Below are 25,244 nucleotides of genomic sequence, written 5' to 3' on the forward strand. Positions count from 1 at the left end.
TGGAGGACTGTTATATCAAAAATAGGGGAAAATGGGTTCTGGACAGTTGACTCACTGATTCCACCCACAATCTTGTGAAAACTCTGGACCCATTCTAAAGAAAAAAGTGTGGATAAAACTTTGGATACAATATTGAGGTATTCAAGGACCCCATGTAGACCATACATTGACTTCAGGTTAAGAATATCTGGACTAGATGATTTCTAAATTCTATCCCATTTTACTAAATGATCAACCAATTTTTTGTGATAAAATAAAAGCTTCTTTGGAGTTTTGTTTGCAGTGTTTCTGGTTTAAACTGAAGCTGTTTAACAGTGACTTTTTGAGAGGGGAGGGCAAGGGAGTGTGACCTGTGAGCTGCAAAGCACCCTCAGAAAGTCTCAATTATGTCACTGTCCATCTACAATATTGCTTTAGTTTCATATTCCATCAGCATCCTTATGATATCATGAGAAATAGTGCTTAATAACATGTCAGACTCTATTTTGCATTATGGTTTTAAGATGATAAATTTCTTCTTATATTTTTATGAACTAGAACACACAGACTTATTGGATCGCTCATAATATAAACTGGAATAATTTGGGGCTCATGAGATTATTGTCAGTGCTCTCTGGGCACAAGGCTCACTGGTCATTTTTATTCAGAGACTGATCCTGAGCTTTAAATCCAGATTAAGGAGTCACTTGTTTTCTGTGTGAACTTCGTTTGTGTGGCGTGTTGGAATGCAGTGAGTTTTTTCAATAAAAGCCATTGCTCAAATTGAATTTACTATCACCAGTGGTGTGTGAGCCTGGAGGACAGGAGGCAGCACAGAACAATGCTGAGACTGGGACAAGGAAGGATGTGTCCAGAGAAGTGAACAGACAAAGGGAGTGAGATTTTTTTTTTAAAGGGGTGTTGATGGTTTAAATAGATTTCAAAATAATTTTCATCCTAGCAAGACTTCTTGCTTTTCTCTTGGGGAACAGCTTCAGCTGATGCCCTTATCTTTTCTTTCCTTTTTGGTAGAAAAAGGAAATGAGTTTATTTCTTTTCCTTGAAGCAGACATTTGTCAAGTATCAGCTTTCTCTGGCAACCAGGAACTCCTTTCTTTCTCCGTGGCTTATGTTGGGCAGGAGGTGGGGCAGGGGAATGAATTTAATTTTTCTTTTTACTCAGAGGTGATTTGACGTAAGTCTTTACACCAAGTTTCAATGACACATGATGAGATGTCCATCCCTTCTGTGCAGTTCCCTGTTTCTGGTGTATAACTTTGCATTTGTCACATGGTATTGATGTGACTTTTGACTTTAAAAAATAAATTAGATACCAAGTCTCAAGATTCAGTGTACATCTGAATTCTTTGAGTACCTTACCCCCTAGGTTACTCCCACCAGGGCACGTTTCCCAGACAATTCTGATATAGGTGGCCTGAGAACTGCATTTTGATGAGCTTCCATAAGGGTAGGGATAAAGTTGTCTTCTGTGCTTGAGCTGGGCACATAGTAGGTGCTTAGTGAGTACTTAATGAAGAAGGGACTGAATAATTTAATGGATGACCTAAAGAAATAGGCTGAACCAAGAAATAGCAAATCACCAAGAGCTTTAACCACTGGGTTTCAACAAAGTCATCAGAAGAGTGAGTAGAATTTTGGAGAGAGGTGATCAATTTCATGATATTAGTTACATGACCTTTTGTCCCTTTGGGTTATGCTTAAATGCTTTAAGAACAATGGCAAGCTTAACTTAAATAAAATATTTTAAACTTTGATATTGAGGAATTTTAAAGTAGGAAATTGAAGACACCAATGGTGTGGAATCTGCCCAGTTGATGATACTCTTTTATGAATTATGCATACGGGAAGCTAATAAATGGTCTACATCTTACAACGTGTGAGATAGATGGCTCTTAAGTGTTCTCATTTGAATTAACTGGCAAACCTTAGATCATAAAGACGTTGCCAAAGACACTCATCATTTTTAGTTCCTAATTTATCCATTGCAAAATGGGGGCAGCATTCCCTAGGTACTATACTGAATGATATTCACTTCAATTTTTATAAAAATTAAGTTGTCTTTTCTTAAAGTAATGCCCATTCAGAGAAAATGCAGAAAATAGAGAAAAAAATGGAAAGAAGAAGGAAGTAATCTTTGTGCTATAATTCAAAGTTAACTGCCATTAATATTAATAGTAAATCAAGTCGAATATTTACTTACTGTTTTCCAAATACAGCTGTACCTGGTGCTGTGGGGAATATAGAGGCATTCTAAAGGTGTCTGTAGTGCTATGGAGGGGGCAGATGGTTACTCAAGTAACTGGAGTCAAGTAACTCAAGTAACAAAATGTCAAGACCAAGTGTGAACTGCTGTGACGGAGGGGAGGAGGAAATGATTAGTTCTAGCTGGGGTTCTTGGGAACGTTGCTGGGGTTCTTAGGCTCAGTGCATTTAAGCTGCACCTGGAAGATAAGTAGGATTATGGGAAGGTGAGATGGTGTGGGGTGGGGAAGGCAGGAAGGAAGCTTCATGTTCAGGGCACAGGGTGTGACTGAAGCAGAGAATGCAGGAAGGTGAGGAGTAGGGGACCAATGTGCCTCGAAAGGTAAAATCTTGACATTATTAGGGACTTTGAAAGATCCCCCGATCGAGCCCTGGCTGGAACACTCACAACAGATGAATACTTTATGAGTATTCAACCTTTCTTGGTAATTACTCAAAAACCCTATCACCTGCAGAGTCCATTTTTTTCCTGGAAGGTCTATTTTAAGTTGTTTCCTTAAAAGCAAAAGGTTTTTTTTGTGTGTGTTTTTTTTTTCTCCCTTTGGAGAAAAACTTGAACCAAAGTCATTGTTTTCTTAGTAAGTTGATGTTAAGGGAAAAGAATCGGTACGTTAGGCTCTCTGGGAATATTTATTGGTCGAGTAAATGAATGACACTGAACGTTTATATACTTTACAAAGTCTTGGAAAAGAGATAGTGAGTTGGGTGTTCAAAAAACCCCATGTGTTTCAGTTACTATGGATTTGAACATCTTGATCTTTCTCTGGTATTGGTCACCTCCATGGGGGAAATTAATATCGAAACTCTTTGAGTCCTTAGGAGAAAAAGTGAAATTATAACACTGGATTCTAAATGAGTCTACTTTAAAATTTTATACACATGGGTATTAAACAGAGGGGTACTAAAAGCCTTTCAGTTTCAACCTGTGGCTTTCTGTCTGCAAGAAAGACATTCAAAGATAGTGACTTGTGGAACTGGTAACCACAGATAGTGTAACTAAACCCTTAAGGTGATGTTCACTGACTTCTCCCAAGAGACCCAGCTTACACTGATTTTACTTGGACCGTCATTCTCTGAACTTGATTTGGCTCTATAAGCAGACCTGCTGGTCTTTCATTATGGTTAAAATACATTTGAAATAGGTGAGGGTGTTCATAAGCAAAATTGAAACATTAACATTTATAATTGGGGATATTCTAGTGACAATACCAGAAATTTGTATGCTAACTTCAGCTCTAATCTTGAATGAATTTGATGATTCTGATAAGAGCATAGCTAGATATAGTCCATGATCTGTACTCCCATAATATCTATCATATATATAACATACAAAGGAATGTAATTTCATGGATGTGGATTTTGGAGCCAAACTGCCTACATGCAAATCCCAGCTCTACCACTTACTAGATAGGAAACCTTGGGTGAATCACATAACGCCTCAGTACTGCTATCTATAAAATGAGAATCGAGATAGTACTTCACAGGGTTGTTGGGAAGAGTAAATGAATTAATACATGTAAAGCACACAGAACAGTGCCTTGCACGTAGTATACTTATGTCTGCTGTAGCACCTGCTAAGTGGAGGTGTTGAGGCTTCTCCTACTTCACCTTTTATGCCTGGCTTTGTGGGATGGGTCATTGTTATTGAAACAAAGTTGCCGCTGCACTTGCATCTTTTCCAGCCTGGGGAAGGATCTGTACCAGTAACCCAGAATTCCAAGTCCCGATACCTGTCTCAGATCCTACCCCTGGGTCTGTAGGAACTCTGTGCTGCCTGATTCATTGCAGATCATGACCCTTGTAATGGAAACAGTTTAAGACAAATACATTCTCAGTCTGTGCCCAGCCCTGAGAGGAACAAACACTTGGGTTTGTTTTTTGTTTTGTTTTATTTTTTAATTAATTTTTATTGGAGTATAGTTGATTTACAATGTTGTGTTAGTTTCAGGTGTACAGCAAAGTGAATCAGTTATGCATATACATATATCCACTCTTTTTTTTTATTCTTTTCCTGTATAGGTCATTACAGAGTATTGAGTAGTGTTCCCTGTGCTGTACAGCAGGTCCTTATTAGTTATCTATTATATATATAGTAGTGTGTATATGTCAATCCCAACCTCTTAATTTATACCCCCCTTCCCTTCTTGGTAACCATAAGTTTGTTTTCTACATCTGTGACTCTCTTTCTGTTTTGTAAATAAGTTCATATGTATCATTTTTTTTTAGATTCCACATAGAAGCAGTATCATATGATACTTGTCTTTCTCTGATTTACATCACTCAGTATGACAATCTCTAGGTCCATCCACGTCACTGCAAATGACATTATTTCATTCTTTTCTATGGCTGAGTACTATTCCATTGTATATATGTACCACATCTTCTTTATCCATTCCTCTATCTATGGACAACACTTGGGTCTGTTATCTGCCTCATTCCTGCTGCAAATAAAACTACTGAGGTGATTCAAAAGGTCTACCAGGGCCAGGGTTTGTACCTTAATACAGTTAGGCAAGAAACACTTGGCATTTGAGTAATCTTTGTAAAAGAGTATACCTGAAGATGAATGCCTTCTCTGCAAGACCCAATTCTACAATTCTTTGGATGTGTGATGCTTCCTCCTTTAATTTCCGGTCTAACCTTGCAGCAGTTGATGTAAACTACAGCACCCTTACTCTGGCTTCCCTTCTCCATGTCATTTCTAAATAACTGTGATTTATTCTTTCCCCATTGGCCACTGGTTATTGGTCCTCCCCTCTCCCCTTTCACTATCCTGGTGCTTTTTCCCACCTTTCAGATTTGACGTCTAGCATCAGATCTGAGAGGTGGGGGTCCTTTTAGTGAAAACTATTTTTAAGTTCTTTAGTCTGCTGCTATGCTATCCCAATACCTTTTTTTTTCTTCTGGTAAGTCCTTGACACTAACTGTGTCCTTCCATCATGGTCCAGCTCTAGGCTCTGAGGTCATGGGTGCTTTTCAAGTTGATCATTTTCGTCCCTTCAGGCTGAGAACACTTTCCAGAAATGCCTAAGATCTGAGGGACCTTGGCCAGGGGAAAGGTAAAATCCTTGAAGTCAGTGGCCAAGAATAGGGGCAGCCACACATATATATACAATGGAATATTACTCAGCTATAAAAAGGAATGAGATGGAGCTATATGTAATGAGGTGGATAGACCTAGAGCCTGTCATACAGAGTGAAGTAAGTCAGAAAGAGAAAGACAAATATTGTATGCTAACTCATGTATACGGAATCTAAAAATGGTACTGATGAACTCAGTGACAAGACAAGAATAAGGATGCAGATGCAGAGAATGGACTAGAGAGCTCGAGGTTTAGGGGGGCCGGGGGTGAAGGGGAAGCTGAGACGAAGTGAGAGAGTAGCATAGACATATATATACTACTAACTGTAAAATAGCCAGTGGGAAGTTGCTGTATAACAAAGGAAGTTCAACTCAAGGATAGATGATGCCTTGGAGGACTGGGACGGGGAGGGAGGGCGGGAGACAAGGGAGGGAGGGGATATGGGGATATATGTATAAATACAGATGATTGACCTTGGTGTACCTCAGAAACTGGTACAAGAGTATAAAGCAATTATATTCCAATAAATAAATAAATAAATAAATAGAATAGGGGCAGCCACATGTTCTCTCTCTGGAATCCCTAAGATAGAGCCACAGCTTGGTATCCTTCCACCTCCCACTGTGGGAAGCGAGGAGAGGATGTGTTTCATCTGTGTAGAAGCCCCTCCGTGATCCTATTTCTCCCTTTCCTGCCTTCCTCATCTCTCAGATGGAACTGTGGGAGTTTGAGTCAAGGCAGGTCCTCTCTCAGCAGCACACCTGAATATCAGAAAAGGAGAGGAGGTCAGCCGGACAGTGAGAAACCTTTGCCCTCACACAGGTTCACCCTCCTCAGCCTGCCCTGGTGGCATCCCTGGGATTTTGGCAGATGTAGGGGTATCATATTTTCACATGGATGAACTGTACTCTACAACTTCTTCTGTGTCCTAGGAACCCCAAAGTGTTGACATTGAAAATAAAGTTTTCTCTTTCTGGCTGTTCTGGTCCCCTGTTTTGATGGGAGCTCTGTTTTTCGTGGCAGTGGCCATAGACTCATGTTTACCTCTTCACGGAGGGCTCCCGTGGAGTAGTGCTGGCATTTCTGAAACAGTCCCTGGCATCTCAGGCGATCTGGATAGGGAGAGGGACTTTCTGGTTAAATATTTTTAATTTGAGAGAATCCTTGTACTCCTGGAAAGTCTTCCTTGGTTACACCTGGGCGGTAGATTTGGTCCTAGAGGCAGACAGTTCTGTGCTTCGTTGTCAAAGCAAAGAGGATGGTGCAGTCTACGGCTAGGACTCCTCCAAAGAGCCCCTTTGAATCACAAGGCATTTCCCTCTCTACCCTCCAGCGAGTGTGTGTGGGAGCAGCTTGACTTTCACACAGAAGGGACCCCACAGTTGTTTCCACACAGCTGTTTCCTTCATTGGGCCAGAGTGAGTCTCCGTGTCTTGAATATCTTTGAGAAACATCGTCTGCCACGTAACCATCTGTGGGCATAAGTCAGAGGAACTTTCAGGGAGGCTTAGGACTGCAAATGGGGCTTTTATGTCTTGGGTTAGGTGTGCCTTGATGCTTTTCCTTTCCAGCCTGGACATTATAAGAGCAGCTGAAAACATCCAAACGTGATTTTTCAGAATTTGGGTGTGTGTGTGTGTGTGTGTGTGTGTGTGTGTGTGAAAACTCAACCTGCTCAGCCCAGATCTATTGCAATGCTTTGCATAATAATTAATGATGTACTAGCTGTTGCCTAATGGATGGTTTTAGTGTGTGCACCCTTCAGTTGTGACTAGCTGCAGTCCTCCGTGATTTAAGCTGCTGCTGCTCTCCTTTATGTCTTGGCCTTTGGGTAGAGCTGCTGTAGTCTTTATTATCTCTTTTTTGGTTTCTTCTATTTTCTTTTTGTAGGTTACTCAATGAAACCTATAGTTTTCGTTAGTTACAAAGGCTTGGCTTCTTTTCTTAACCTTAACATTCAAAGAGAGAAGAATACTTTCTATATCTGAAAAATCTCAATATCTCTTAGTGTTAGGCAGGGAGCAGTGGCCAGGGATAAATAATGATGAAAATAATTATGCCTTCTTCTGTGCTGCATACTGTTTAAATTATTACTCATTTAATTCTCAATAACCCTCTGAAGTAGTTTCTTTTATTGTCCCCATTTTACAGGTGAGAAAGTTGAGGCACAGAGAGGTTAAATAACTTTTCTAAAGTCACACAGTTAATTAAAGAGTAATGCTAGAATTATGATGAAAGCCACACCATGTTGCTAGGAGGGAGGTACTGTTATTTCCATGTTTTATTGAGGCCACTGAGGTTCAAAGACTTGTAGAAATGTACCCAGCCTTGTCTTATCTTTAACCCAGGCTCCTGTCCAGTATACTGTACTGCTGTCTTCATTTTAGAATATTCCCATTTCTACCCTTGGGAGGTTCTGCATTCTGTTTAGTTGTATAAATATTTACTGAAAACCCGTTGGTTCTGAGTCCTGTGCCATGTGCTGGGTATACAGAGATAATTTTTTGTTATTTTACATCCTCCTATGGATGGGTCATATCCTGTTGGCTAATTCCATCAACTCTCCTTTTGTGAGAGCCTAGCGGTACCTTTGGTGTCCAGTACTGAATTTGTCATATGGAAGCTACTCCTTATACTGAATATCTGTTGGTTGGTAAAATTTGATACAAGGAAACCATTGAATAAACAATTATGTTCTACAAATGTGTGTGGTCAGTTCAGTTAATGTTCAACGATGGATAATGTCCTACATTAGCCTCCTTGGTGAACCTAAACACACTTTTAATAGGATGTCACTTTTGGTTTTATGACTGTCACTTTCCTAATTGAGATAGTAGACTAGTGCAGTAGCTCCAGTGCTGAGCTCTTATTGGGTTGGCTTTTGAAAAGCTAACACTGTATTGGCAAAATCATGCAACTAGAAGTCAGGACATGTGGATTATAATTTTAGCTCTCAGAATGATTATAACTGTGTAGGTATTGTCATGTCTCCCGATATCTTAATTTTCCCATATGCACAACGAAGAAGGTAGACTCAGTACTGGTTTAGGTTACTTATAAAGTCCTGTATTTCACGGAGAAAACTCATACCATAATGAGTCCCTTGGGCCAGTATAGGGTGTTAGTTTAGTTTCAACTGTAGGTAAATATCTTAATTTTGTCGCGTCTTAGTTTTTTTGCCTTTCAAATGGGTTGATCATTCCTGGCCTGCCTAATTTGTAGGACTTTTGTGAGGACTCGGTGAGATTCTAGGGCTGTAAGTGCTTTGGATAATATGACACTGTATGAACATGAGATATTATTTATGTTGAAAGTTAACGGAAAGGTATCAGGTTTCCCGCCACTCCTCCCCCCACCAAAAAAAAAAAAAAAAAAAGAGACTGGAGTTTGGTCCTGGTTGGGCTGTTTCCTGTAGTTTATGGAACTCTTTGGAACGCTAAAGGGTCAATAGGGGCTTTGTCCTGCCTTAGGCCAGTTTCCCACGGTTGGGGTAAGGCTTCACACTCTTTCTCCCAACAACAACTTTATCAAGCACACTCCCCACACAAAGTGTGGTAATTTGTTAGACAAAAGTGAGGTTTTGAGTTACACTAACCTCCTCTTTGTTCAAAGTCCTCCTTGGAATCTGAGATCTTCTCCGTAGGCCGGCAGACCTGCACGTGTCCCCAGGTTTACAGATGCCTTAAAAACAGGCTGATAAATCATCCCCCAAATTTGTGTGCCACGTCTCACTCCATCTCTTGGTGGGGATATTTTTAACTCCTGCTTCTAACTCCTCTCAGTTCCTTTAAGGAAGTGTCATCCGAAAGGGTCAGACATTTGGCATTTACTTGGGGGAAAACTTTGAAAGAATTCCTGACGCTCCCCCTGGGGTAGGGCTGGCTTCCTCCACAAGAACTGGCCCTTCAGAGTGTCTTTGCCACATAAGGGCTTGTGTGAGGCCCCAGGCACCAGTTGACACCGTCTCTTCCCCATGACAGATGGTCAAGCCTTCAATTTCAGCTAGGGATCTGCTGTCGAGAGGGTGGGCAGGGGACTCTGCCAGCATGCCAAGTGACAGGGCAGCTTAGGGTAACAGGGATCCGGTGTGTGCCCGGCATAGCTTTTGTGCTAACCATGTGCTGGTGACAGGCACCCCACCCCAGCTCATCATGGAGACAGAAGATCCCCTGCTCCCTTGATTCTGTTTCTCTCTGGCAGAGCTAGCGTCCTGTTTGCCTGTCTTTCAAAATCCATTTTGGCACCAGATGGACCCCCTCATGGTGGCTAGCAGTTGTCTGACTTGAAAATGTCAGAGGGTGTGCTGACAGCTCCTTCTAACACAACCTGAATCTGGCTGTCGGGTCTGGGCTCAAATGGCTTAAACACACACAGGCGGCAAATATTATCAATCCTGGGGAACCAGAGGTGGAAGCTGGGTGCCCACTGGATGGAGAAAAGCAGCGACACCTCCCTCCACAATATTCATGCTGCTGGTGTGGAAATAATTGTACTAATAATTAGTCTTACTAATGATTACTCTTGTGCAATTGCTGGTATAGTACGGTTGCTGTCAATGGTACAATTAGTATTAATATCAATGCAGCACTACTTCTGTTATTATTAAAACTACTATAACATAATGGTTAAAAGCACAGGCTCTGTGCAGATTTGAGTTGATTCACATTTAATAAGCTTTGGGCAACTTATTTAACTTCTCTGAACCTCAGTTTCCTCATCAATAAGATGGGATTAATAGCAGAGGTTATTTAGGAAGCTTGAGTGGGAAAATGCTTTTGAAGTTCTTAGCATTCTGAGCACAAAGTAAGCACCTAATACATAAAAGGCACTATTATTATTACTGCCACCATCACCATGCTTACCCTGTTCCAGACATTACACATCATTGCAGTTAATTTTCACATTTGCCTAATATGGTAGGGACTCATGTTATACCCAGTTTATAGATAAGGAAAGGGTGGTGCAGAGGAGTTCAGCCTGTTTATCAGAGTCACACAGCAGTACCTGTCAGAGTTTGGAGAAGAATCCCATTCTGGGTATTTCTAAGGGTTGTGGCTCTTCTATCATACCAAGCTGACTCTTACTGTTAACTTAGTGATTATCAGCCCTATCCTGGGGTTTGGGTGGCTTTTAAATATTCCCTTCCAACCAGCTGTGCTTGAAAGAAGCAGCCAGTTTTCACATTTCAGGTGTCTTTGGATGTAGGCTCGAACCCCAGCAAGATGGAAGACTCACTATCCCTGAGCTCCTCCACATTACACAGTGTCTGACAGCAATGTGTGATCACTGGCACTGCCCAGCATTTGCCTTCTGAGGGTTCAGAGGAAAGGGACAGTGCAAAGGCACTTAGGATCGTAACCATTCTCTCAGATCCCCTTCCTGTCCCCCAGACTGCCCTGCTGAAAGTCAGGAGTCAGCCCTGGCCACTTGGGCTAGGGCATGACAGTGCCGCTCTTTAGCTGGATTTTGTTTTACACAGTTGGGCTTCAGCACTGTTCCATCAGTCATTTATCTTGTTCAGAAGGTTGATAAACTTTGGCCTCTGTGAAGAGAACCTGGAAGTAGGGATGAAGGATTGTTCAGAAGCCAGCTTTTATCGATGGGCAGTTGAATGTTGCATGATGTGGAAAGAGCCATTTCAGGAAGATGTTTACATTTTAAAATGTTATTTTTGGGCTGACAAAGTCATTGTCTCTCTTCAAAGAGTTATTCCCACACCATACTTCCATCTTGGCAGATTTTAAGAGACCAGGGAGGAGAGAGATTCTGCTGCGGCATCTCTCAGTTTGCTTTTCAGAAACTGGCTGAGTTTGGTGCCTCTTTGTGCTATGCTCTCATTACAGAGGTATTATTTGGTTGAAAGACTTTGTACTCAGAGCTGAATCTGGACTGAGGCATCCTGGCATGATAATTCTTCACAAATTATGAAGATAAAATGGGGATTTTATTCCAGTGTAGAGTTGAAGTGGGGAAAAGGTAAAGACAAGAAAATTCCTATGAGAATTTAACTGACCAACATTTTAATGCAGTGTAATATTTTGGGGAAAATATTTGGCCCTGAAATCCAAAACGCTAAAAGTGAAAAGGAATGAAGAACTTTTGGCAGCTATTAAAATGCTTCTTTCCCCAAACATAGGCAGGTGGAGAGGTTTAATTATAGGTGGCCAACGAGAATGCCCTAACCAGACACTTTTGATCCTTGCTGCCTTTCTGTGATAAAACTTTAACAACTGCCAGCTTAGAAATATAGAAATAACTCATCTAATTTATAGAAATGTAGAAATAACTCGTCTAATTTATAATCACCCAGACCAGGACACTTTTGAAACTTTAAGTGGTTACTATTCATACTTACACTAATACGACTGATATAAACTAGAATCGTTCCTGGCAAATTGGGACCTTTGGGCAGCCTTGCCAATAAAACCCACGGATCTCACTCTAGAATCAGTTCAGAGATCGAGGTGGCAGTGAGGCAGGAAATTCCTTCTTGCATCAGAAATAGCTTTCGTCTATAGCAGGCACCTAAGGAAAACATATGGAATATGTTCATGAAGTCAGAGGACTTTAGTCAGAATGTGAACCTTACCTATTTCTCGTAAGTGCTCCTAATTAGGATATTTTATTTGGAGATGCTAAGATTAAAAAGTGTTTACCGTCTCCTTATATTCATCCAGCATGTATTTTGCTGGTTCATCATCTGTGAATTTACGGGGCTTAAATTACATGTTGTTGTTGGGGACCATGAATAATTCTCAGGCAATTATCTCCAATTGGAACCTGACTTAAATTATGGAGAAGACTTACCCTCTCTATGAGTGAAAATACTTCCTTGGGGGCTTAATTCTTTTGTGAGATCTGTTGGCAGCACAGAGAGTGTTTCCTGCATAAAGAAGGTCTAACTTGGATGCAAAACAAAGACTAAAGCTTTAAACACAAATACTGGCTCTAACATCATTCTGAATATTTCGGAAAACGCCCAGAGAATAGAATGCACGACCCAGACGTGACTTACTAGTTTTTTCCCTTCTGTGTCAGGACTGAAATGCTAACTGTGATCATTTGTTTCTTCACAGGTTCTTCTTGAAATTTTTCCTCAAATGTAACCAAAATTGCCTAAAGAATGCGGGAAACCCACGTGACATGCGGAGATTCCAGGTGGGTCTCTCTTGTCTTTCTTATACCTCAATAATGACATGAATATCAGGAAAGGGTAAAAAAGTCTTAGGCGGAGAAGATACAGAGTATCATTGTTTTCCCAGAGGTGAAGAGCAGGTGAGACTTTGGGTCCCCAGGTCTCTGTTCTCTTGAAGTTGTTGTTTTTATTAGAGAAGAATTAGGACTGAGGCACCTGCGTTCACTGGTTGAGGCAGTGGTACCCTTTGGGCCTAGTTTGGCTTCCCAAATGGACTCATAAGCTTAAACCACTGCAGGTTAAGTGCAGTACATACAAATGATGTGTCCTTTGCCTACAGTTGTACAGGTAGAAAATTGGTAAGTAGGAGCTTTGTGCTCTTTTGGAATTATGTCACCTTCCTCCTTCCTGTCTCTCTGTTTTCCTTTTCCAATCTTGGAAATTGCTGTCAGTAATTATCTATTAAAAATGGACCCCTGAAGAAGCAGGGCATATCTAAGGCGATATGGGTGACACTCCAGTCTGCTTCGGAAATGTCCTTGTACAACACATGTAAATGTTTTCAAGCACCAGTCAAGTCTGCCACCATTTAAAGTGTGAGTGGTATGTTAACCTCATATAATTATACATTTACTAAAGGAAAACTATGTGAAAATACATGTGTTAACTTCCAAGGCAGTTGGGTTTTAGGAAAGGTTGCTAAGTTCTTAGATACATGCTTCTCAAACCCTAAAGTGCTGAGAATCCTCTGGGGATCTTGTTAAAGTGCTAACTGAGGCCTGGGATGGGCCTGAAATTCTCCGTTTCTAACAAGCTCCCCAGTGATGGCAAAACCATGGACCATACTTTGAGTAGCAAAGTTCTAGACCCTTGTGTTGCTCTCCATCTAATTTTGTGACTGACTCATTTGCATGGTCAATGTGAGTTCTCCACCAGAGTAATGATTCAGCTATGGATGCCCAGGGGGTCTGTCTGTGAAAACAGCATGGTGTTTAAGATATGTTCTTAGGTATAGTTAGTCCGCTTTAAGTGTAGATTGAAATGGATGATCTCTGAGAGGATCTTGACAAATTTTAGCTGCACGTTCTCCAGTGGGAGAAAGAGAAGAGATGATTCTGAGCATTGATTTTTGGACGTCAAGATCTCTTAGTCTCCATGATGAATTATTTTTTAATAGGTGAGACTTAATAGTCTCATGAAAGAACAAACTCAGTAGAAAGAAGATATTCTCCCCTGAGATTCTGAAGCAGTTCTGGAAGTCATTTGGTCTTGCCACCTTTTATCCTGACGGATGAATGGGGAGAATCCCTAGATTCCTAGTTTCCTGGAAAATGTTTCTCCTGGGGAGCTTCTGACCAAGTGGGTAGACTTGGGTGCTCTTATTCCCACCCAGGACATTTTGTGTTGAATTGGAGTCAGCTTTGCTGGTGAAACATGTGATGCTATGTGTATGTGAAGTATGTGTTGCTAAGTGTCTTAGAACATGAAGTTGGGTTTCAGTATGAAATGTGTTGTCAGTTACCTTGGCCTTGAAATGGGCTGTAGATCTCCTTTGACCAAGCTTGGGTTAGGAACAAGGCATATCCAGGCATGAACCAATTCATGTCTAATAAACATGTCTCTAGTAGACATGTGTGATGCCTTATGAATCCTGGGATCAACTTTGCTGTGCTTCTTAGGGCAGCAGAGTTAGAGATGGACTTTGGTGACATTGGGAATCTAAAAGAATATGTGTAAGAAGTAAGACTTTTGGGGCCTTGTTTTCCCTCACAGGACCTGCTAATGAAATGTCTGAAAGCTTTGAATTATAGGAGTGTAGCTCTTGGATGAGATGAGAACCAACTCAGTCTGTTATTTTTGAGAGTGTGTAGAAAGCTTTTTTTTTTTTGCAGACAAAATAGTTATTCTTTGTTTAGTAGAAGGGCTACTGAGACAAGGAGGCATGAGTTAGATTTCTGCAAAACCTCAATTTCCTCAACTGTAAAATGGAGTAAAAATAATGATTCTGCTTATTTCACAAAGGACAGTATTTTGCAAACATAACTAGTTTGCACATGATAAAATATAAATGTAAGCTTCTGGAGAAAATACTTGCTATAAACTAAACCTGGGTTATTGGTTCAGTACAAGGTTTCTCAGCCTGGGCACAAATGACATTTTAGACTGAATAATCCTTTTGCTTGGGGGCAAAGGTGGATTTGTCCTGTGCATCACAGGATGTTTAGCAGTTGTCACTGGCCTTTGCCCATTAGATACCAGTAGAGAAACCATCCCCCCCACTGCAGTCATGACAGACCAAAATGTCTCCAGACATTGACAGATGTCCCCTTGTGGGGGTGGGGGTGCAGAATTGCCCCTGATTGGGAATCACTGGTTTAGTCCTATACCTGATGACCTCTGACAGTCTCTCCCTGGTGACAGTGCTACTATCCCAAAGCGTGCGTTCTTTGATTAGACTTGAGAGCTGCCCAATACAAGGTCCAACCTTGACAATGCTCTGTCTTAGGACTCTCCAACTGACCCTAAAGTAGCTGGACCTTTCTTAATAGGGGCTGCTACCTTGACCACCACAGAGCCGGTCTTTGCATTGAAGAAGAGTTCTGTCTCCATCAGCAAGGACAGATTCCTTACTGGAGCTGAAATTTAACCTGCTCTGTTCCCATCACCTACTTCTTACTCCCTGGGAGAGGAAAGAGGGAGCCTGTGGCAGAATGAACACGGACATTGTGTTTCGTATCTGTGTGCGTTTACACATTCCATTAATTATCATCTTTACACAGTTAGCACATGGTCTTATACATTGCTGGAAATACCTAGCAACTTAAACTCAATGAGCCCTAAACTCCATTGTCAGCCTCATTTTTGTGTGTGTGCTGGCTTCTCTTCCTATGTTCCCTGTCTTGGTTCATCCCTAACTGCGCTAAGTGCTGGGGAGATGACTGTTTATATTTGTATCTGCATTCAGTGTGTTCCATAGACATATGTATAAATATATGTGTCCGTGTGTGTACCTTGATGTATGACTGTGGACGTTATCCATAAAGATGGTGATGAACCTAACATTTATTGGGTGCTCACTATGTGAGAGGTATTGTGCTGAGTATTTCATATGACTTATCATATGTATCTTCACAATACATGCAAATAAGGGTTAGGAATGTGCACAGGGGGATTATGCCCATTTTACAGATGAGGAAACTGAAGTCTAGAGAAGTTAAGCAATTTGCCCAAAGTCACCCATCTACTAAGAAGTGAGGCAGTGATTCAAACCAGTCAGTCTGACTCAGGTGTTCTCTAATGTCGTGGGACAGTAAAGAACTTGTCCAGAGCCTGTGGGCAGATACTTAGTGAGGCAGTAAGGAGGTCTCTCTCAACATAAGAGCCCCAGTGGCTACCCGTGAATATGTGTTAGGATCCCAGGAAAGCTGAGGAGCATTTTCAAAAGGGGTGTTTGCCCTGAGTAGAATGTAAGGGTACTGTCTGCATGAATAACAAAGCTCATCAAAGAGTGCGTGGAGTTGGGCGGAAGGGGAAGAACTTGAGCACTGTTTCTGATCAGAGCCACAGGGTTTGTCCCTGTTTACTCAAATGAACTTTAGAGAAAGAAGCTATTGCTCAGAAGACTGCCTAAGTTTCACCTAATCAATAGAGGTTTTGGCCAGTTCTCCAGGGCAGGAAAGACCCCTCACCAAATAAAGCCTGAGTCCAGTGGCCCCTGACAGCTCAGAGTACTCTGTTTGGAAATCATATTGAAGTTCCCAACTCTTAGGACTAAACCAAGAAGGGGAAGATTAGTCTTCCCTGCAGCTACCCTGGCTGACAGAGGTGTGTCCTAGAAACACTGATGGAAGGTTTCCTATGAATAAACATATGATTTCCATCATTTTTCTTATAGTATGCTAATTGGGAAGCTGGTTTCAAATATTTTGATGTTACTGTTTGCCTCTGAGGGGTGTAAGAGAGTGTCATTTTGGCATGAGAAGACTGCGTTCTACTCTTGACATCTCTATGTGGCTTTTCCCAGTTATACTGAAAACCCAAGGCCTGGAGACATGTTAGTGAAAATGTGCTCTCCTGCCTGTTCAGTGGGCTCCCCCCACCTGTCTTGGGTGCCTCTTTTCCTCCCACCCCGTTTTGTATGCTCACCAGGCCAGGCTGATCTTCATGCAGCCATGCCAGAGCGTGTCTCCTCTGAACAGCAACCAGGGGCCTGTGTAGGTGACTGAGGAGGACATAAGAAAGGTTGTTGATCTCTTGACATGTAAAGACATTCTGTCAAGCAAACTCAGCCTCACAGCGCCTGAGCTTCTGGTGTGTAAACAGAGACTGCTTAATTACACAGGTCATGTCAATTAGCGTGACCTTAGCGTTTTCAAGAAATTAATCACTTTCTGCAGAGCTTGGCTGTGTTATTCATACTTTAAGGCAGTATGGAATAAACCTTATAGAGAATCTGGTACACTTTTTTTTTTTTTTAAATTTATAATGGATGTTTTCTTTTGAAATCCACAGGCTGTGGTTAGGGTAACAAACTTGCTTAAATACAACAGTGGATATAGGCTTCATTCATTTCTGGTGGGTGTAGGGACATGGGGAGGAAGAGAGAAGGAGGGAGAGCTATGGATGGAGACAGCTCATGACAGGGAGAATTTCACTGTGACTAAATGAGCCTGTTTCTTCATCTTGACACTAAAAAGATGCTAATGTCAAAGGACTGTGTTAAAACCATGTCACGGGTCTGGTTTTTAACTGACGGGAGCTAGACAATTCAAAGTTAAGCTTTAAATCCTTATCAATAGCTTTCCTTGTTGGGGCTGGTGGAGCGAGGGTGGTGAGGGAAGGAACAAGAATTGGGTACAAGCTGTCATCACAGTAGATACCATAATACCTGGAGACTGGGAAGTAAATTTCCAGATGATCTTATCTCTTTAACAAAGTTTTCTGTAGGCTATAAATCTCTATCTGTGTATAAATGTTAGATCTGTAACTCATACGAATGTAAATGTAAGATATGTTTGTTCATGCATGCACACCTGCACTCAGTAGCATTTGTTGATATGGGAGGTGGTGAGTGTATCATGATGAACAAGAAAGACCCAGTGTCTTCCCAAATGAAAGTTATATGCTAGTCAGGGCCTATTAGTTAAGATAATACTAGCTGCTGTAACAAATAGACCAACGAATATATACTGGCTTGCATACAAGAGAAGGTTATTTCTTGCCAACATAACGGTACAAGGCACATGTTCCTTGTTGGTGAGCAGATCTTGTACATGAAGTAGTTTGGGGACCTGTGTCTCCACCATTGCCTAGAATCTCGTTGTCTCCATCCATCCAGTTGAAGGGTAAAGAGTGCTTGGAGGGGGCACGTGGACTTCTTAAAAACCTGATCTTCAAAGTGATCCTTGTCAAATCTGCCCACATTATGCTGGCTAGAAGTCTGCCACACAGCCATGTGTCAGCACAGAGGGACCTGAGAGTGTCTAGTTGTACCACCTAAGAAGAATAGAAAATGGATATATGAGGAATCAACTTCATCAACTGCTATACTGTGTACAAATAATTACCCATCATTAAAATGTTAATTGCTATAAAGGAAATGAAACAGGATATTACGAGAGAGAATACCAGTGTGCTATTGGGAATGGGAACCTACTTTAAAGCAGGTGACCAGGGAAAACTTCTGAGGAGGGGACTTTTAAGCTCAGAGCTAATGGATAAGAGTAAGTCATCCTGAGAAGAGCCAAAAGAATTTTCTGAGCAGAGAAAAAAGCAAGCCCCCAATTCATGTTTATCTCACGTTTATCTGAGGAGATGAACAGTCTTCTTTCACTTACTAGTGATTTGGAGTGAGGGGGTAGGAAATATGAAGAGAAACTAGCAGATTATTCTTCACAAATTCCCACCAAAAACGTGTGGTCTTTCAAAAATGATGACATGGTAAATGACATTAAAAGGCAACCATCCCCTTTTTTTGGTGAATTCTATAAATTTTGGAGAATCCTTGTTATTTATTCAGAAGCCCACAGGGTATGATTAGAGGATTCTTAAAATACATGCCCAACCCCTGCAGCTTTGCTCTGCTTTTAAAGGCACTTAAATAAAGAAGGAAATATTCTCAGTGCTTTTATTTCTCTCCCACTGTTCTCCACTCCCTGTCTTATATTGTTTTGACAAACAGCACATCTTGCAATTAAATTCTTTACCAACAGAATGCTAGGGGCCCGAACTGCAATCACTCTCTTCCTACAGAATAATTTCAAGATGCACCGTGTTGATTAATTATACTGAAAGCAGCTCTAATGATAGTTTCAGAATACAGGATTAATTCACATAACATGGTAAATACAAATGGTGGATTTTCAACCTGATATATTAAACCATTACGGCTTATTGGGCAAATATGTATCTTGGCATGAGCCTTATGCTGGGCCTTGGCAGAAAGTATGCATCACTGAGAAGGAATCCTTATGAACAGGATTTGATGAGTGGTAGCTCTGCACTTAGAGGAAATAAATTCCTACATTAAGTACAGTTGCTATTGAAAAAAAATGTAAAATACATTAAAGGATGGATGTAAAAATGTTTGGTTTGATCATTGTTGCCAATGGATATCGATTCTGAGGATGCCTATACTTATTGAGACTTAACAGAAGGTATTCTTATACGCTTCCGCTCTTTAGGTTGTAACTTATAGAGCTCTCATTATGTGTGAGACCCTGTACTAAGTGTTTTTCATGTATAATTTTATTTATTTTTCTACCCTCTTTCCCTTGTTTACTTTCCTCCAAACGAGTATGTTGGCCTTCTTTCTCTTCCATCATTTCTCTTCCCCAAATATGCTAAACTCATTCCTGCCTCAGGATTTTTGTGCCTTGCTGTTTTGTCCCCCTGGAAATTCTTCCACCACATCATTGAGTGGCTGGATACTTCTTATTACTCAGATTTCAGCTAAAATGCCACCTCCGTAGAGAGGCCTTCCTAACCATCTACTCAAAAGTGGCTCTCACCTAGGCATCACCCCCTCCCCCATTTTATTTCCTTCTTGGGACTTTTCACATTCCAAAATTTGCTTTCATTGCTTATTTTTTTATTGTCTGAAAACCCTTTTTTTTGTTCCCAATAGCAACTGAGCTCTTAATGGGCAAATACTTTGTCTTGTTCACTGCTACTTCTCCAGTACATAGTATAATGCCTGGCACTTATTCCTATGATTAAATGACTTATCTAAGGTTACAGACTAGTAGGTGATGGTGCAGGGTTCAGACTCCGCACTATCTGACCCTGGAATCTGAGCTGATGACTGATATGCTCTTTTCTTGCTGCCGGTTTCCACATCTGTGAGCCACGGTCCCACCGGCAGAGAGCACACATAGCAGTTCTGTATATTGGGGCTCATTGCTACTTAACATGGCCAGTGGGAACATGTAAGTGGAGAGCACCGCTTAAATGCCAACGGCACCATCAAGAGACATTGGAAGTATCCTGATCCACACAGAGAGAAACTAGGGTCAGATCGATGATGAGATTTTTCTGTCTATGATGTGTCACAGTTCAGAAGACAGAAGATGAGACTAGTTTCCAATAGTCCAAATTAGTGTAGCAGAAGCATCTGAGGATTTAGAAGTGTCTGTTCTTGTCTTACTGTTAAGAGAGATTTTTGCCTTGAGCCTTAAAGGTGAATTTAATTCAGCCATGCACTCCCTCATTTCTGCAGTTCCACTCTGTTACGTCCTGTAGGTTCATGCGTCCTCCATAATTTTTAATGAGTTATTTGGGATCTTCCAACCAGATAGAAACTAGCAATCGGGCTGGTTTCAGAGAAAATCTCATTTCGTATCAGTCAAGGATATTTTAAAGGACAAAGTTAATGAAGACCCAACTGCTGCAGACCATTTTTATGTAAATAATACCTAAAGTATAGTAAGTCAGATAGACACAGTGACGTGTGCTGGAAGAGACCAGAGAGTCAGGGGAGAGAGGACTTACGGCAGGAGTTTGTACTGAGAGGCCAACAGCTGTTGTGGGTGAGAGAAGTGGACCTGGAGTCTGAAGTTTCCCTTCAGGTTTGCCTCTGCTCTTAATTTGTCCTGCAGCCTTGAGGATGTTTTTAAGTCTCTCGGACCTCAGTTTTCCAAGCTGTAAAAGGAGGCATTGGACAAATTTGCAGTATCATAACTACTGAGGACTCCTTTTGTGATTTTTCACCTTCGAACTTCTTGTGGTGACATCTTTTTCAACCTAATTGCACTTATTGAGTAAGAATCACCCTATTTTAAAATTAGTCAAAGCCATGTGAAACTGCCAGTTGAGAGCTTCTTGTGTGCATGAGATAACCGTGTTTCCACATGGAATTGGCATGATCCCATATCAGTAAAAGAAAGTTACTGAACATTTTAGTATGCATCCCTACAATGGATGCATTTAGGATGCCCTCTCTGCAATGTTGTCCCCAGCACTACATTTGAAGACTTGTGCTTGGAAGTCACTAGACTGGCTGATCTCTTGGGTCCCTTGGGACTTGTTGGAGGAGACTGTGAAGAGTGGTTCAGCAGACAGGTTGGGTATAGAACGTAGGCTGTGTGAAGTAGAGGGTAGAAGTTTGATCAGTAGACTATTTTGTAGAGCAGTTTTAGGTTTACAGAAAAATGAGGGGAAAGTGCAGTGAGTTCGCATTTATTCCCTTAATACCCCCTTCCCAGTTTCCCTTATTAGTAACATTTTGCATGGGTGTGATATGTGTGTTATAATTGATGTGTCAAATTGATACATTAGTTAATGTCCATAGTTTACAGTAGGACTCACTGTGTTGTACATTCTTTGAGTTTGTACAAATTCATGTTATGTATCTACCATTACAGTATTATATAGAATGATTTCATTCCTCTACCCCTACCCCAAATCCTCTGTGTTCTACCTTTTCATCCCTCTCTGCCTCCCTCTTCCCAAACTCCTGGCAACCTCTGATCTTTTTACTATCTCTATAGTTTTCCCTTTTCCAAAATGTCACGTAGTTGGAATCATACAGTATATAATCTTTTTTCATTTAGCAATTTGCATTTAAGTTTCCTCCATGTCTTTTTGTGCCTCGATAGCTCATTTTTTTTAATTGCTACGTCATCCTCCATTCTATACATTACCAGTTTGTTTATTCATTCACCTACTGAAGGACGTTCTGGTTGCTGGTGCCTTTTATTTAGTCGAATTTTTTATTGATATAATGGTAGATTCACGTGCAGTTATACAAAATTATACAGAGGGATCCTGTGTATCCTTCAGTCTCTCCTAATAGTAATATTTTGCAAAACTATTGAGCAATATTACATTGTGCTATACAGTATTCATACAAGATATAAACATGGATACAATCCATCCATGTTATTCACATGTCCCTAGTTTTACTTGTACTGATCTGTATATGTGTTTAGTGCTATAAAATTTTATCATGTGTGGGTCTATGTATCTATCACCACGGTCAAGATATCGGACATTTCCGTCCCCACAAGGATCCCTCCTGTTGTCCTTCTATAGTAGCCACATCCACCTTCCCTTTGTCCCTAATCCCTGGCAACCACTACTCTGTTCCTCATTTCTAAACTTTTGTTATTTCAAGGGTAAATAAATAGAATCATGCAGTGTACTAGCTTGCTGTGACTGCTATAGCAACATATCACAGACCAGGTGGCTTAAAAACAGGAACGTATTTTCTCAACGTTCTAGAGGCTGGAAATCCCAGCTCAAGGTATCGGCAGGTTTGATCTCCTCTGAGGCTTCTCCTTGGCTTGCAGATGGCCACCTCCTCGCTGTGTCCTCACGTGGTCTTTTCTCGTTGCATGAACACCCTTGTGTGTCCAGATTTCCTCTTATAAGGACACCAATCAGATTAGATGAAGGCCCACCCAAACAGCCTCATTTTAACTTAATTACCCCTTCAAAGGCCCTATCTCTGAATACAGTCACATTCTGAGCTTTTGGAGGTAGGACTTCAACATAAGAATTTTGAGGGGGGACGTAGTACAGCCTGCATGACATGCAGTATGTAGCCTTTTGGTATTGGCTTTTTTTCACTCGACACAATTTTCTGGAGATTCATCCAGATGTATCAATAGTTTGTTCCTTTTTATTGCTGAGTATTATTCTGTGGAATGCTACTTAATGTCTTTGTATTTCATGTACTTCAGGCTAAAGTATTTCATGCCCCATTTTGAGGGCTCTGAATGAATGCAAACATAGAGTAAGCTAAACCCGGACATAAGGAAGCCATGTAATAGACCAACTTTAGCACTAATTTCCTGACACTGAATTATCAAATGTGAGCATTGAAAACCAAGATTTATAATTTTTAAATCATTATTCAAAATTAAATTGCTAAAGTGGTTATATTTTGGAGACAGGTACTTCCTACCAAAATATTCTAAATTTAAGCAGTGAAAATATTTGTATGATTTAATCTTCCCCCGGTTCTATATTTGTTCTAGAAATATTTTAAAGATACAAATTTCAACTCTTTTGGTTGCTTTTGTCCTAACCCCTTCCACATGAGCTGCTACTTTTGTTAATGTGATCTGCCACTCATGACTGAATTTAGCTGCTTGTGTCTTTTTGAAAATCTGCTCATGAGACAGAGATTATGCTTCATGAATCTGAGATAATATAGTTGGGACATAACAAGGTCTCCTGCTTGATAGGAAGGGAAGAGGGACAGCCTAAGGAATGCTAGCAAGGAAATAATAACCAATAACAAAACTCCCAGAGAATCACTCATTCACATGAAGTATTGGGAAAATGAGAACACATTGATAAGATGCAGAAAATTTACAGACTATTTTCAAAGCAGTAAGGTTTCATTTCATTCCAAGCCTAGAATATAAAAAACTAATAGACAGATGGTTTATAGAAAGCAAAATTACATAAACCATTGAAACTTGCAATTCACTAGAGGCCTAAATTATATAATTATGTGCTGTGAACACAAAGGTCTTTAAATTTGTAAGATTTCATTGTTAAACTGATAAAGTGGTGAATGTAGAAGAAATAATTTCTGTAGCCTTGGATTTAAAATAACAATTTATGCTGGGTCCTCTTTATGGCAATTAAGATGCTTCAGATTATCAGCCCAACACAGGCTCTTGAAGTTTTGACGAGATCACCAACAAAGCAACAATTATGCTACCACTGTAACATTTACTCTATAAGAACTGGGAACCATGCTAACCACTTTAAATAATGTAAGCCTCACAGTAACCTAACAGAGTTAGGTACTATTATCATTTCCATTTGAGAGTCAGGGACACTGGGACTTAGAGAGGTTACCTGGCCAAAGTCACATCAGCTAGGAAAGCTTGAGAGTCAAAAGTCATAAATTTTGTGCTGAATTCTTTCTAATTCTAAATAGATGGGGGTAGATAGTAAAAATAATAACCTTTAGGGATGTTTAGATCCTGATATAATAGAGCAAATTCTGAACCACTGACATGAGCTGAGAAATCGAAAACTTCATTGTAGGATCTCCAAAGTCCATGGGTAGCTGTGGACTTCCCTTTTGTCCTTTTTATTCCCTCACTTAGAGGGTTGGACGCAAACAGAAGATACCATGGAGCACATTGGGTATTCATTAGCATACCTCTGGATTGCTATACTAAAAAGCCATGTCTCTCCCCCAAATAGAAATTTACTTCCAAAAAATATATATGTATACAACCCTAAATGTGCCCACCTAGCTTAATACTTATTTCAGGAGAAATAAATTGGGTATCCTCATGAATAAGTTGGAACAATTTATTTCAAAACCATTCCACAGCAGCACTGTCCAGCAGAATATTCTGCAATGATAAGAATATTCTATAACGGCCCTGTCTGTTATAGTAGCCTCCAGACACATGTGGCTACTGACCACTTGAAATGTAGCTATGGAAACTCAGGAAAAATGGAATTTTAAATTTTACTTAATTAGTTTAAATTTGAATAGCCACATGTGTGGTTACTGTATTAGTACAATTCTAGAGAGTAAAGGTTTAATTATAACAGGTATCATAAAGTTCCAAATATACCTGTTCCTCATCTCACCCTGGGTCAGGGAGTGAGGAAGGAGGTTGAAAGGGAAGGGGTGGTTGAGTCCAAATGTAAAATCATTTTCCATGTTTATCTGTCCCAAATTCAAGCTGGGTTTTGTTGACAAAATTTGGGAAGGTTGACGATTTGGCAGGCCTGTCTGTCCCCTTGCCTGCATGAATGTGTCAGCACCTCATTAATCTTCTGTTCAAACTGTAAAGGCCCTTTTCCCTCCCACTATAGGCTTATTTTTAAAGGACTTTTCAGCGCTCCCTTTGCATCTCACCATTAGACACACACACACACACACACACACACACACACACACACACACACGTATATACATTTCTTAATTTACAAGTTGCTCTGTGGATTAACTGCAGCATTTATTTTTATTTAATTATATCCTGATCATTTCCAAATTTGAATGAGAAATTGTTTTGGGGTAGGGAAGTTAAAATGTTTTGTGTTATAAGTTTTTGAGGAACATATTAGGTGTTTATTTTCTAGAAACTAAAGGCACAAGGGTTCTCTGTATCATCTTTCTCCTATTGTAATTGGTCTTTCAATGAAATGATCCCATCACACACGTGGTCTTGGTGATCTTTCTCTTGCCAAGAAAAGAAAAACATATTGTGTGTATTTTTTTTTCCTTAAGTGTTTCGACATTTTTGTTCAATGTAAGAATTAGATGACAATGTCTATAAACGATA

At 40.5% G+C, this 25,244-nt stretch overlaps 1 protein-coding gene across 8 annotated transcripts in view; it reads left to right on the forward strand.

The window, feature by feature from the left end:
• EBF1 (EBF transcription factor 1) overlaps positions 1–25,244 on the forward strand; it is a 383,593-nt gene that overhangs the window by 231,426 nt on the left and 126,923 nt on the right. For all 8 annotated transcript variants that reach the window (XR_009052895.1, XM_057729995.1, XM_057729986.1 and 5 more), the window contains exon 7: positions 12,422–12,503. Coding sequence is in view for 7 of the 8 variants with exons in the window: in XM_057729995.1 (XP_057585978.1) it covers positions 12,422–12,503 (82 nt within the window). In the remaining variant the exon portion in view is untranslated. The remainder of the gene's footprint in view (positions 1–12,421; positions 12,504–25,244) is intronic.

The sequence above is a fragment of the Hippopotamus amphibius genome, chromosome 1 (genome assembly GCF_030028045.1).
Source record: "Hippopotamus amphibius kiboko isolate mHipAmp2 chromosome 1, mHipAmp2.hap2, whole genome shotgun sequence".
NCBI lineage: Eukaryota > Metazoa > Chordata > Mammalia > Artiodactyla > Hippopotamidae > Hippopotamus > Hippopotamus amphibius.